Below are 12,289 nucleotides of genomic sequence, written 5' to 3'. Positions count from 1 at the left end.
ATTGCATCAAGCAGCAAGGTCAGACACTAATGTCAGCGTCGCATGCGCATTCTCAGCTAACAGACATAATCCCCCAAGACCCAAGGTCAGCAGACTCCACAGTGCTCACCGTGTACTCTGTCTTCTTAATGCCTATTAGAAAAATAAATTCAGCAATGAAAAGGTTGATGCAAAGGTTCTTGTGGATAGTGATGCGGTCACTTTGTAGACCTCGGAAGAAACAGAAGGTGAAGATGCAGATGGCCAGGCAGACGAGGGAGACGACGATGCCCACCCAGGTGATGACAGTCAGCAGCAGCTCGTGAACTTTGTCTTTATACTGGAAGACAGAATGTGTGAAGAACATCAGCACGCCGCGTAAACAAAAAGAAAGCAGCATCCACCATGTCTGCGATGAAGAATGTTCATGTGTTCAGACGAGGCCTCACAGATAAAGATGCTGACTGCATAACACAGTTAAAGGCTGTCTCACTGGATTTACTACTTTAAAACAATCTAATGAGGGGGCAGACTTTATTTAGAGAATGATGCAAGAGGCCAAATGACTATCGAAACAATTACCTTCAAAGATGCATACAGAATATTTACATGAAATAATGACTAATGATGATGAAAATAATTGGCATTTTTAATGATTTTGCAGCTAACACATAATTCAACTTTCAAGTTTCCTTTACTCTTTGGGTTTCTACATACTTGCACAGTGAGCAATAAATAAACAACACAGACAAGCCCCATGCACCTGAGAGTTTTGTGTTGGACTTTTGTTGGAGTGAGCAGTGTCTAGGGATGAAAACCAGAGTCCTTCTCATACTAGGTGAACACCCAACCAGTGAGCCACAGCCCTGGTCCCATACTACCTGTACTGAGTACTTTTTATTGTTTACTATCATTCTCTTTAGCAAGAGGAAGAACTATGTGGGCATATTCCGAAAGCTTTTCTGACAGAAAAACTCTATAATGTGCAAATTACTAAAGCATGTGAAATGAGATTCCACCATTCAAGAAAGAAAAGGTGTCCCGCACTTGAGCCTCTACTCTGTCCTGACTGATATTCATTTTTTTAAAAGTCTACATTCTTTTTTTTATTAATTACACTTTATTCACTTTGTATCCCCCATAAGCCTCTCCCTCCTTCCCTCCTGATCCCACCCTCCCTTCCCCTTCTTCATGCATGCCCCTCCCCAAGTCCACTGATAGAGGAGGTCCTCCTCTCCTTCCTTCTGATCTTAGTTTATCAGATCTCAACAGGAGTGGCTGCATTGTCATCTTCTGTGGCCTGGTAAGGCTGCTCTCCCCTCAGGGGGAGGTGATCAAAGAGCAGGCCAAATTCACTTTTAAAGTCCTCAGTGGCCTCTGAAAAACACTGGCCTATAAGGGTGGGGCAGAAACTTAGCTCAAGTTTGTAAACTGAAAAAGTGCCAAGACTTCTGAACATATACGGACAGGGTAAAAACAATTAAAAACCTGTATTGCTTTGTTTGCTTTATAGTTACGATAAGCACCCAAAGATGGACTATTACACAAGCTGTTTTGAATCTCTGAGGTCTTTCCCTGTGACTAATTAGAAGCAAATACTTACTACAACTTCCCTTTGGGCCATGAGAATAGCAAAATTGGTTAGGTGGCTGCATGCACACGTTGTGCGAGTTTTATTAGTGTCAACCAGCTTGCAGCCCTGGGTAGACCAGTATCCCATCATGGTTCGCTCTGAGTAGTTCCAGAAGGAGCAGTTTGCATTGAAATAATTGTCAGGCTGGGAAATAAAACGACAAGAATAAAATTAGGATTTTACACTCAAAGATGGCAATAGCAATTGTTTAATATGTGTAAAAGGTAATTTAGATTAAACTTTGCATGTTTCGGACTATAAAGTTTTTCATCAGCAAAATTGTGGACTATGTTATGTTACAAGGCACATATCGAGCTTAAAGGGGCTTTATAGTCCGAAACACTCTTAACGTGTACTCTAAATTACTAGAGACCCATTTCACATGATTACAATTTCCATCTTATGATTTTACCTACTGATAGGTACATTAGAATCCCCCTCCCCTTCCTGATAAAAGATTAAGATTGTGAATTTGTTCTGAGAAAACTCTGTAAGGACCAAGTGTCTTTAAACAAACAAACAAACAAACAAACAATTTTCAATTTTTGCATCCCTTTATGGATTCCTTGCAAGTGACATTATCACATGTAGTTGGCACTAATGCTCTTAAGAGCAAATAAAATACAGTAGATATGAGATTGGCTCTGACCACACAAACACAACCTGTGCCTGCCTGTCCTGGACACTTGGTTATCCTCAGGTACTCATTTCCTCCACTCATAACATCCAGTCCTCCAACGTTACTGTCACTTAAGTATCAACCAGTGTTGTAGGCCACCTCAGACAAGTCATGCCTCCTCAATTCTGAAATTTTGAAACGCAATATTTGATAAAAATTGAGCCAAATAGGATTAATTTTTGTGTGCACACACACATGCATTTATGTACATGCATGTGCAGATAAGTGTGTGTGTGGGTGTGTGTGGGTGTGCGCGTCTGACCACGTGGAGGTCAGAAGACAAGCTCCAGTGGTGTTCCTCTGGTTTCCTGAATTAGGCTCTCAGCACCCTGAACTTTCTAAGTAGGCTAAGAACTCCATGGAGGTTTAACCCTGCCACCTTCTTTTCATGGGTCTGAGTGAGTCAAACATAGGTCCTCCTGGACTGCATGGCAAACACTACCGAATAAGCCCAATATAACTAATTAAAAAATATAATAATTAGCCATACTAAAAAAGCAAAGCCTTAAGAGTTAATTCAGCTATCCCACTGTTAACATAAGAGTTAATTTTCATCCAAAAACAAATTAGAGTCATTTACATTTTCCTGTTGATTACTGAATTAGCTTTCATTAAGAATACACTTAAGTTCTAATAATCACTGAACCAGGCTCATTTAATTTTATGTTCACAGACTTGAATAAGCTTGTGTTTCTGACCTAGTCCAACATTTAAATTTCAAATGGAAAGGTCTTCTCCCACCCAGCCAGCCCCATGATCCTTCCTGCATCCTCAGCGTGGCTTTCCTTTCTCTGGGGTTTAAAACCCTCTGTGACTTTATTAGCATATATTAGCTTACATCAATGTGTGGCAGGGTGAAGAGCACTGGGTCCGTCAAGTACACACGGCTGGACTCTTTGTTGATGGAAACGGACAGGACATGTGAGTTCACCGCAATGGTGCTATTCCGACCAATGAAGTCTGCGCCCAGCTTCATGGTCGCATTCTCGGTACTTAGGAACTGTCCCAGACTCCGGTAAATGATCAACACCAGCTTTGCAAGCCCTAGGAGGGAAGCCATCGTCACATAGGACTCACAACAAATTGCTTAGGATGAAAGAGCATGCAGCAGAGCGAGAGTAAAACGAGAAAATCCGATGGACTCTCTAAATCAAGTTTATTGAGAAAGAGTAAGTTATTATTTTAGATGCTAAGGCATTTTTGTTGTATAAAGGATAAATTATCAAAATAGAACAGATTCAGCTTAATAGTTTAAAAAAGGTTGGGGCAGAGGAAACAAGGTGGGAAGGAAAGAGAAGAAAAGGCAAAAGCGAAGCAAGGCTGCTCCATCTCACCATTCCTGCTGTTCTGCTTGACAGTGTTTGCTGAAAGCTGGATGGAGCTGCCAGCCCCCTTGAAGCCTAGAGGGAATTTAAAGTCTTGGACCTGCCCTTCTGTGCTGAGTACAGCAACCTCTAGAACTGAAAAAACAAAGAAAAATGGGGCAGGGGGAGCATTGTTTAAACTACAAGTACACAAGAGAATCGCATAAGAATTATACTATTTGCAAAACTTTATTAATTTGGAGTTTTTGTATTGAGAAATTATTCAATGACCATTTCTTAGTGGAAAGTGAATCTAAAGTACAAATCTGAATGCCTTTGCCACACAGGTATGTCTCTGGGTAGAAAAGATTTTAATAACATTATGTATATCAAGTTTGTGGTGACACACTTTCCTAATTTCTATAAGCAGTGAGATCAATAAAGTATAGTCATGAAAAATTGTCTGTAGGTGCATGTGATTTGATTAAAATTTTTATATATTATTTTTAAATTTTGTTTTAAGTATGAAAACACTGACATTCAAAGATTCTTAGATGTAATTCAGTGTCAAATCAAACCACTAAAAAGCAAGTTTATAATGACGCTCATGCAACTCTTGGCCTCCCCATGCGACACAGGCTCATGGAAAATATCAAGCAGCCGGAAGGCAGGCAGGTGGTCTCTCGACTCACATCAGATGCTGTGTGTGAGGGCAAGGGCTAGCTGGGAAGCCTGACTAAAGTGCTTCTCCGAAGACAACACCCACCAAAAAGCTCAGAGTGGTATCACAGAGTGACAATTTGACGCAGTCCAACAAGAGTCATGAGTTCAAGGTCATGCTCAGCTACACAAAGCAACCCAAGCCAGCCTGACTACATAAGACCCTGCAAAGCAAACATCACACAAAGCAAAACACCACACACACAAACACACAAACACAGGCACGCACACCTCTCTGATAAATAATTATTTCCTCCCTACACTAAATGTGGCTATAATTTCTAATTATTCCTCTTAAAAAGTAAATACAACAAAAAAGTTTAGTTTTCATGCAAATTCAAATGTTCCAGACACACATGTAAGAATGAAATACTTTCATCTAGGATATATTTTCATTTTAGCTTAAGAATTAATTTCATAGAAAAGAAAAATAAATCTGAAATTTCTAGAGTAATGGGATTGTTATTATACACGGCTACTGATTTTGGAAAAAATGAAGCAATTTATATGGGATAATCAATTTTATAAAGTAAGTTAGCATCAGCCAGCAAACACTGAAACAGAATAGAAACATTCTGGAGAATTAAAACTGATTGAAAGAAACTACAAAACCTTTCTGCACATCAATGTATCAATACGTAGTTTAATGTATACTTAATTTTAAATAAATTTTGTATCTTCTCTTTCAGAAAACAGGATATCAATGGGTGCTGATCACTGATAAGTTTCTCACTGATTAAAGCTTTGTAAAAACAATCCGTAGTAAAATTCGCAATATGCACACACTTTAAATATATAATAGCCTAAAGAAATCAACTAGTATAATTAGTATATCAGAAAATTATAAAATAAAGCAAAATTTAAAAATTTAACATTATTAGCAAAAAAAAAAATGGTGTATCTCAGCTTGCTTAATAATGATGATAAAACTTTTCAAAACAACGGGAATACAGAAACAAGACCATGAGCTGGAGGGTCCCTGTCAGAGTGCTATCAGCGCAAGCGTCTAAGGTGACGAGAACACCCTTTAAAAAGATGGACACTTTGCAGTGTTTATTTATCACCATCTTAGAATGCCTCGTAATAACTTACAAAATCAAAAGACATGGAGACTGCAAGGGGATAACAACTTATTATTCACAGTAAGCATGATTAAGAAATAAGCTATTAGATAATGTTCTTTAATTTGAAGAAGTCTGGTACTTCTTTCAACATCAATCTATGAGTGAAGTTTAATTCTAATAAAAATTCGAAAAGGCCTTATGAGTGAATGCAACTTGAAAAATTGATTTTAAAATTCATATGCATGAGCTATACATAAAGGCAGCCAAGGAAATTCCACAAGGAGAACTGTTGAAAGGCTCAAAAGCTACTGGTATCACAGAAATCAAAACAGTACCAAACAAAAGCAGGGTACACTAGATCTTACTAAGATGCCGACATGTGCAGGGCCTTGATGCATGACAGCGACAGGGACGAGAACACACCATGTGCAAGTAAAAGTACAAAAAGAACTGGTTTATTCCTACAGAAAGAGCCAGATTAGTTATTTCTACCAAAAGCACAATGAAACAAACTTTAGAAAATCTAAAGCCAAATGTAAAACCATAAAGCTTCATAACTTATAAATTTACGAAGTTATAAAGTGTGCAATCCTTACGAAGTTATTAATGTAGAGGTTTTTTAAAGCCGGAAGCCAAGAGTAAAATTTACTTGACATCTAAAACTTCAGCCCTAAAATTAAAGACTGATCAATTTCTTGTACTTTGTTACTATGTAAAATAATGCCTTTAAAATAGTTTAAAAAATAAAAGAACATAGTATTTTTAAACTATATAATCCTCAACACATTAGGGGCCAGAATGCAAACAAACTAGGAAGAAATAGAAAAATAGGGACATGCTGAGAACAACAAATTGACATATGAGAAAAAGAAAACACGCAAATGAAAGCAATACAAAAAGAACACTTCAAAACATCAAGAAAAACTGAAGTTAAAACACTAATGGGATCAATCCAAACTCATTAACAAAATTTATGCCAAAATGAAGTGTTAGCCTGTGACAGGGTAATGTTTTTTTTACCAATGAGAACAGAAACTGGAAAAAACTTGAGATAGAGAAAAACCTGGAAAAAAGTTTGTAAAATGGATTAGCATAGCATGTCCCTTAAAACATCTCTTGTGGGATACACGCATGCCCAGAAACACGCTGAACAAGAAAGAGTACCCTCAAAAATGTCTGCTCTACTTTCCCTTCCCAAAAGTGGGAGGCCACTCAAGTGCCTTCCAGGACACTTAACCCTGGTGTATTCTTGGACCAGCTGAATGAACTAGAGACACACCTGTCAGGAAATTTACTCATGACACTTCTGTGAAGGGAAAATCATCTAAGGGCATTTGCAGTATGAAATCATTAATTCCATAAATAGAAATTCTGTACCCATGTGCAGCCTACCAAGTAAAATAATTTAAAAGAGTTTGAAGTCACCTTGCACAACATACTTGGAACTCCCATCTCAAAAAGATCCCAGAATAAAAGTAAAAACTTATAGAAGAGTTAAAAATAAATGAACAGTGATAATTATTTTCTACCTGACTTGGTCTACCATGGATAATGCCCCTCATTAACTTTACCACCAAGAGACATTCTGTATTGCCTATGTGTTTGAACTAAATTGAACATAGGGAAATCTCACATGGCACAGCTGAGGGGCCAGTGCATGGACGGTGGTCACTTATGGCACATGCCTTAGTCAACACATAGTTGAATGCACATACACTTGGTTCCCTGGAGAGCCATGCAGAGTCTCACTTATCACGGCTTGCCCCATCATCCAGGAGCAGCAGCCACAGTGAGATGAAGGAAAATCTCAGTGCAGGAGAGCCTCTGTGGAAGACGTTGATGGGGGTTAGAGGACCAGCCAAGTTATAGATCAGTCTAGGCTCCAGGGAAAAGACAATACAGAACAGAGTTTAACCGATGCAAGCCCAGCCTTCTGTCTGCACAGCAGAAAGGAAGAATAACTTTGCTGCTGTAAACTACTGTATTTTGACTTTTTTTTTTTTTCCAGATATAGTACAACTATGTCTAAAGTGACAGGGGTCAGGGTGGGGTGGAGGATCATATTGGTGACTAAGGATATTCTGAAAATAAAAGAAATGATATTTTATAATGGATGTATCCGACTTACACTAAACTATACAATTAATCTTAATGTCACAAAGAAAGACAAAAAACACCAAGTATCCCACAGTGTTAGGCAACAAGTTCCTGAGCTTGGTCTGATCAAGCCTCTGGATAATTAGTGTATCATACACAGTTGAATGAAAAACTGGAGACAAAATCAGCCAGATCTAAAGTGTGAAAGCATCTACAGGGCCATTCACCCACTTCACTTCTCTAATGAAACAGTTTCTTTTTAATATGCATTCTTTTAGTGAAAGGAAATTAAATCAGTACGTGGAATAGATATATAGAAAAACATTTATACTCACTCTCAGATAAACTGTTAACACATTTCATCTTCTGAGCCTATTTTCTTAATGTTTAAGTGTGATTTTTATTCTTTCTTTTAAAAAGTACACCAAGGGTCTCACAGCAATAACGATAGGACATTATGCCTTGCTGTAAAATTATACAATGCTGGTAAGTGTAAGCAAGGTAGGATAAGGTAGACAGGTGAAGTTGAAACTAGATACCTTTCAAAATCAAAGTTAGAAAGTTCTGCTACTCCCAAGATAACAAAAATAAAATAACAAATTTAAAATTTTTTGAGAAAAGGAACGAACAAAAGAGAAAAAGAAAGAAAGAAAGAAAGAAAGTCTCTTATTGCAGAAAACATTCGGTGTGCAGATTTCTGCCCAAAGATATACACTAAGAACACATAAAGAGTCTTGACTGCTCATCAGTAAAAAAAAAAAAAAAAAAAAAAAAATAGAGCAAAATAGATGAACTTTATAAAAAGACGAGTGAACTGGCCATAAACATTTGCAGAAATTGCATAAACAATTAAATGTCACTTAGTGGGCAGCCGTCCACACCTCTAATAGCAGCACTGAGGAGGGTGAAAGAGAAGCTGTTCCACTCATTCATTGGCCAGTTGTAGCTGATCAGTACCAACTAACATGTGCTGGGTGCTGGAACACAGCTGGCACAAACCACAGTCCCAGGGAGCTCACGGCATGTGTGGAGCACAGGCAGGGAGACAGTGATGGCCTCAGGGCAGTGCCGGTGCGGAGGCTGCACCACCACCCCTCCAGGAAAACAAAGGAAGGCCCACCCCATGGAGAAAAGGAAAGGGCACAGAGGGAGAGCAGGTTTCCATCAGTCACAGGAAAAGTAAACAATGTTATTTAGAAATCATAGAAAGGTAAAGCAAACCCACTTGGGAGGCCAACGAACACCACTGACTTGGCCAAAATTAAAAAGCTTGAGTACTGGAAAGCACGGGGAACTGGTGGAACTCTCACACATCGGTGTAAGAGACCAAATGGGAAGAAAAAAGCCACGACATGGTAACAACTCAAACACCTGAAATGGGAATGGATGGGTACACACGAGTTGTGAGGATAGTCTAAAAATGGCAGAACACTGAGCAACAAGGTGGAACTACAGACAAGCAGCCTGAATACAGAAATCCCAACATTAACTCAACACAAAAGATGCAAGATGTAAGAGTGCAAGCCGAAGTCTAGGGGCCCAACCACAACCACAGGAAGCAGAATTTCTTAGGGTGGAGGGTGGAGGATACTGCCTTCTGAAGATAAAAATGTAGCCTATGCTGACAACTACATGGGGAAACTTTGCCCACATTTCATGAGACCTGTGTATTCAAAATCGACACCCCTGAATACAAATTAGACCTCAGAGTCGACTGCTGATGTTGCATTCATCCAATTGCAACCCTTTTTGGGCTCATATACTGTTTGAGTAAATGAAACTATGAAGTTAAAACTAATTGCTAAGAAAACCAAATTTAATAATTGAAGATATAGTCATCCTCTAAGCTTATATAACAGCTTCAAAAGAATAAGGAAATAGTAGGCTATTTTCATAGTATGTTTAAAGACGAGTTCAAGGAAAAACAATGTTTTTTGTGCTTAAAACACCATTTTTTTTTTACAAGAAATTCATTATTAATTAGAAATAAAAAATACATAACTAACTTCAAATGCTTAAAATAATTTCCATGCTGATAACATTCGGGTAATAAGTAAAAAAAACAAAACAAATTCCAACTCTGGATTAGTAATATCAGTAAAATGTATATCCTGTGTCCCAAATGGATATTCATCACGTCATTAAGCTTAAAATTTTAACAGGAAGAACAATCCTTCCAAGCTCAGAAAGATGTACGTATTAAGACAATGATAATTTCCAGACATCTACTCTTCAGAGTTTGTCTTAAATTGGGACAAAAAAAAAAATAACTGGGGTAAAGAGATAATACATTTTCTATGGGCATGCAAGAATTTAACATGGCCCTTCAAACACTTATGCACAGTTAAAGTAGAGAAAAAAAATTTAAATTAACTTTAAAAATTTGGAAGAAACAAATTGAAGCCACCAAATGCCATGCTACGTGAGTCTTTCTGGACATACTAAGAGGGCTGCTGCACACCACTTTGCACTTCGGGTACACCACCATACACGGCTGAATGGTAGGCAATGGGCATAAATCTGAAGACTGTCATTAGCTCACACAACTGTCAGATAATGGACGCTTTGGAGTAGTATTAATTTCTTATTATGACTAATCTATGAGGACAGACTTATTAGATAACCAGAACACTAAGATTATATGGTAGGTACATTCTTCATTTACACACTGAAGTTACCAAATTATTTATAATTTCTACACCTCAGAACAAATACTTAGTGTTTCATTTTATGTGAAAAATTTACATAAATGCAATAAACTTAAATTTAAAATTTCAATCCAGGTGGCCATATTTGAGTCCTCTCTCTCTCTCTGCAGTGGTTAATATTCAACCATAATATTGATGACCATGATTTGTCAGTAAGATATAGCATTTCAGCTAGAGGACTCCATTCATGCGGTCCTAAATGGTCATCATGGCTTTTGGTAGAGGAGTGAGCAGTCTTTGCTCTTTTCATGCTTCCTTTTCTTTTTTACTAATAACTGGGAACCTTTTTATTTCAGTAACATAAACTTCTTCTGAGGTCAAGCTCACCAAATAATTGTCAATCCTAAATTGGAGAAATTTAAATATAAAACTTTACTCTCCTATCAAATATTGTCAACAGTAGATTTCTGACCCTCATTTGCAACACGTGGACTGTTGGCTGCTGGTCGAAATTGTTATTATCCATTTGACAATCTAGAAATGTGACTACTCTGTCCTACAATATCTCTTAATGGGAAGAGGGAGAGAGACTGTCTCACGTAGACCACGCTGACCTCCAAATTCTGAGCCTCCAGGCTGCACCTTTATGGGATTACAGAATGCACAAGGACCACTGAAGCAGTGCTTAGCCCTAAAAGGTGCTAGATAATCAAAGCCTGGGTTTCCTGCTTGCTAGGTGAGCCCCCACCCACTGAGATCCCTTTGCAACTGTTTTCTTTTGTGAATCAGGCTCTTACTCCATAGCCCAGGGTGCCCTTAAACTCACAGCAATCCTCCTGCCCCAGCCTTGCAAATGCTGATATTACAGGTATGAGCCATTGACTCTCAGGTTAAATATTATATTTACCTGAAAGAGGTTGTGTTTAATCGAAACAGTTCACTCAAGTTTTATAAGCTAAAATATTTGGCTGGAAGAACACATAAAGTGATTTGAATTAATTAGGAATGTTATAAAAATGGAAAAGCATTCACCACATTCTCATATGAAGCACTTTCATTACTTAAGCAATCCATATTCTAGCATTTAAGTGCTCTTATTTTTTCCCCTTTAATGATTTTTCAATTGAAAAACTTACACATACTCATAAAAACAACTTCTGTAAGATACAGGCAGATTTCAGCTTAAGCATTAATTTTATTAAAGTATGATCAATAATTTCTTTTCCTTAAAATAAATAACGCTGCAAAAGCGAAGTCTGATCCTGGGAGATGACAAATTCAGAATACAAACTCTCATCTTTTCAACATGTCTTCCAAATTAAATGTAACCACAGATGCACTCACCAATATTTTCTGTGGGCATTGAGACCCGGGTTGGTTCTAGAAGGTTGTCTGCTAGGACAAATGCTCCTTCTTCCAGTGTATCCAGTAACATTGTGGCTGTGTGTGCTTGCTCAGATGAATTCATGTGTTTCCAGGATTCCAAGGCCTCGGCTCTCAGAAGGTTGTCTACTGTGTCCACGATTGCCTGCATCCATGGGAAAATGACCATTAGTTTTGATGTCCTCCAGAACACAGGGGACTGTCAACTGCTGACTGGTGACAACTGATGTTTACCTGACATGATGGTTTACTTTTCTTTCATGACTTGGGCAACTGTAAGTGCAGACTACTATTTGAGAATAGCACCAACTGGATGTGCATGGACAGCTGCTTGTCCCTCTTACAGACTTAAAGAGCTGTAGGAAAGGTGGCCCGTTTCTCGTTCCTCTCAGCAAACTGCAACTGCTAAAGGGGACGTGGGGCTCCCAGTTCCAGCTCCCAGGAGGCTAAGTATTGAGTACATGTGTGATTACAACTATTACATCTACCCTATTTATAACTGCAAATTTTAAATGTAGGACTAGGAAACACTGAGACTTCTGGAATAGGCCAGTATCTATCAGAAATTTCAGTCACAATGTTTCTTTGGACCTGAACTTGATGAAGTAATTTATACTGCTTTACATACTTTGTCTATTTATTATCACTTGGGTTTAAGGGTAGCTTGAAAGTTTGTAAGTCACCTAGCTATATTTTCCTATTACCTATACAGCTAAAAGGCACATGCACTTATACTTTAACTCCTAATGACTGGTCTGCTTTTACAGGAATGACGAAAACAG

At 38.2% G+C, this 12,289-nt stretch overlaps 1 protein-coding gene across 16 annotated transcripts in view; it reads right to left on the bottom strand.

Moving 5' to 3' along the window:
• Positions 1–12,289, bottom strand: part of Adgrl2 (adhesion G protein-coupled receptor L2) — a 175,329-nt gene that overhangs the window by 22,439 nt on the left and 140,601 nt on the right. For all 16 annotated transcript variants that reach the window (XM_055614404.1, XM_055614403.1, XM_055614405.1 and 13 more), the window contains 5 exons: positions 11,469–11,652; positions 3,626–3,751; positions 3,130–3,335; positions 1,583–1,756; positions 110–319 (listed from right to left, as the gene is read on the bottom strand). In XM_055614404.1, coding sequence (XP_055470379.1) covers positions 110–319; positions 1,583–1,756; positions 3,130–3,335; positions 3,626–3,751; positions 11,469–11,652 — 900 coding nt within the window. The remainder of the gene's footprint in view (positions 1–109; positions 320–1,582; positions 1,757–3,129; positions 3,336–3,625; positions 3,752–11,468; positions 11,653–12,289) is intronic.

The sequence above is a fragment of the Psammomys obesus genome, unplaced genomic scaffold (assembly GCF_907164565.1).
Source record: "Psammomys obesus unplaced genomic scaffold, mPsaObe1.curated_primary_1811, whole genome shotgun sequence".
NCBI classification, from domain to species: domain Eukaryota; kingdom Metazoa; phylum Chordata; class Mammalia; order Rodentia; family Muridae; genus Psammomys; species Psammomys obesus.
This window is presented reverse-complemented; position numbering and strand designations above follow the sequence as displayed.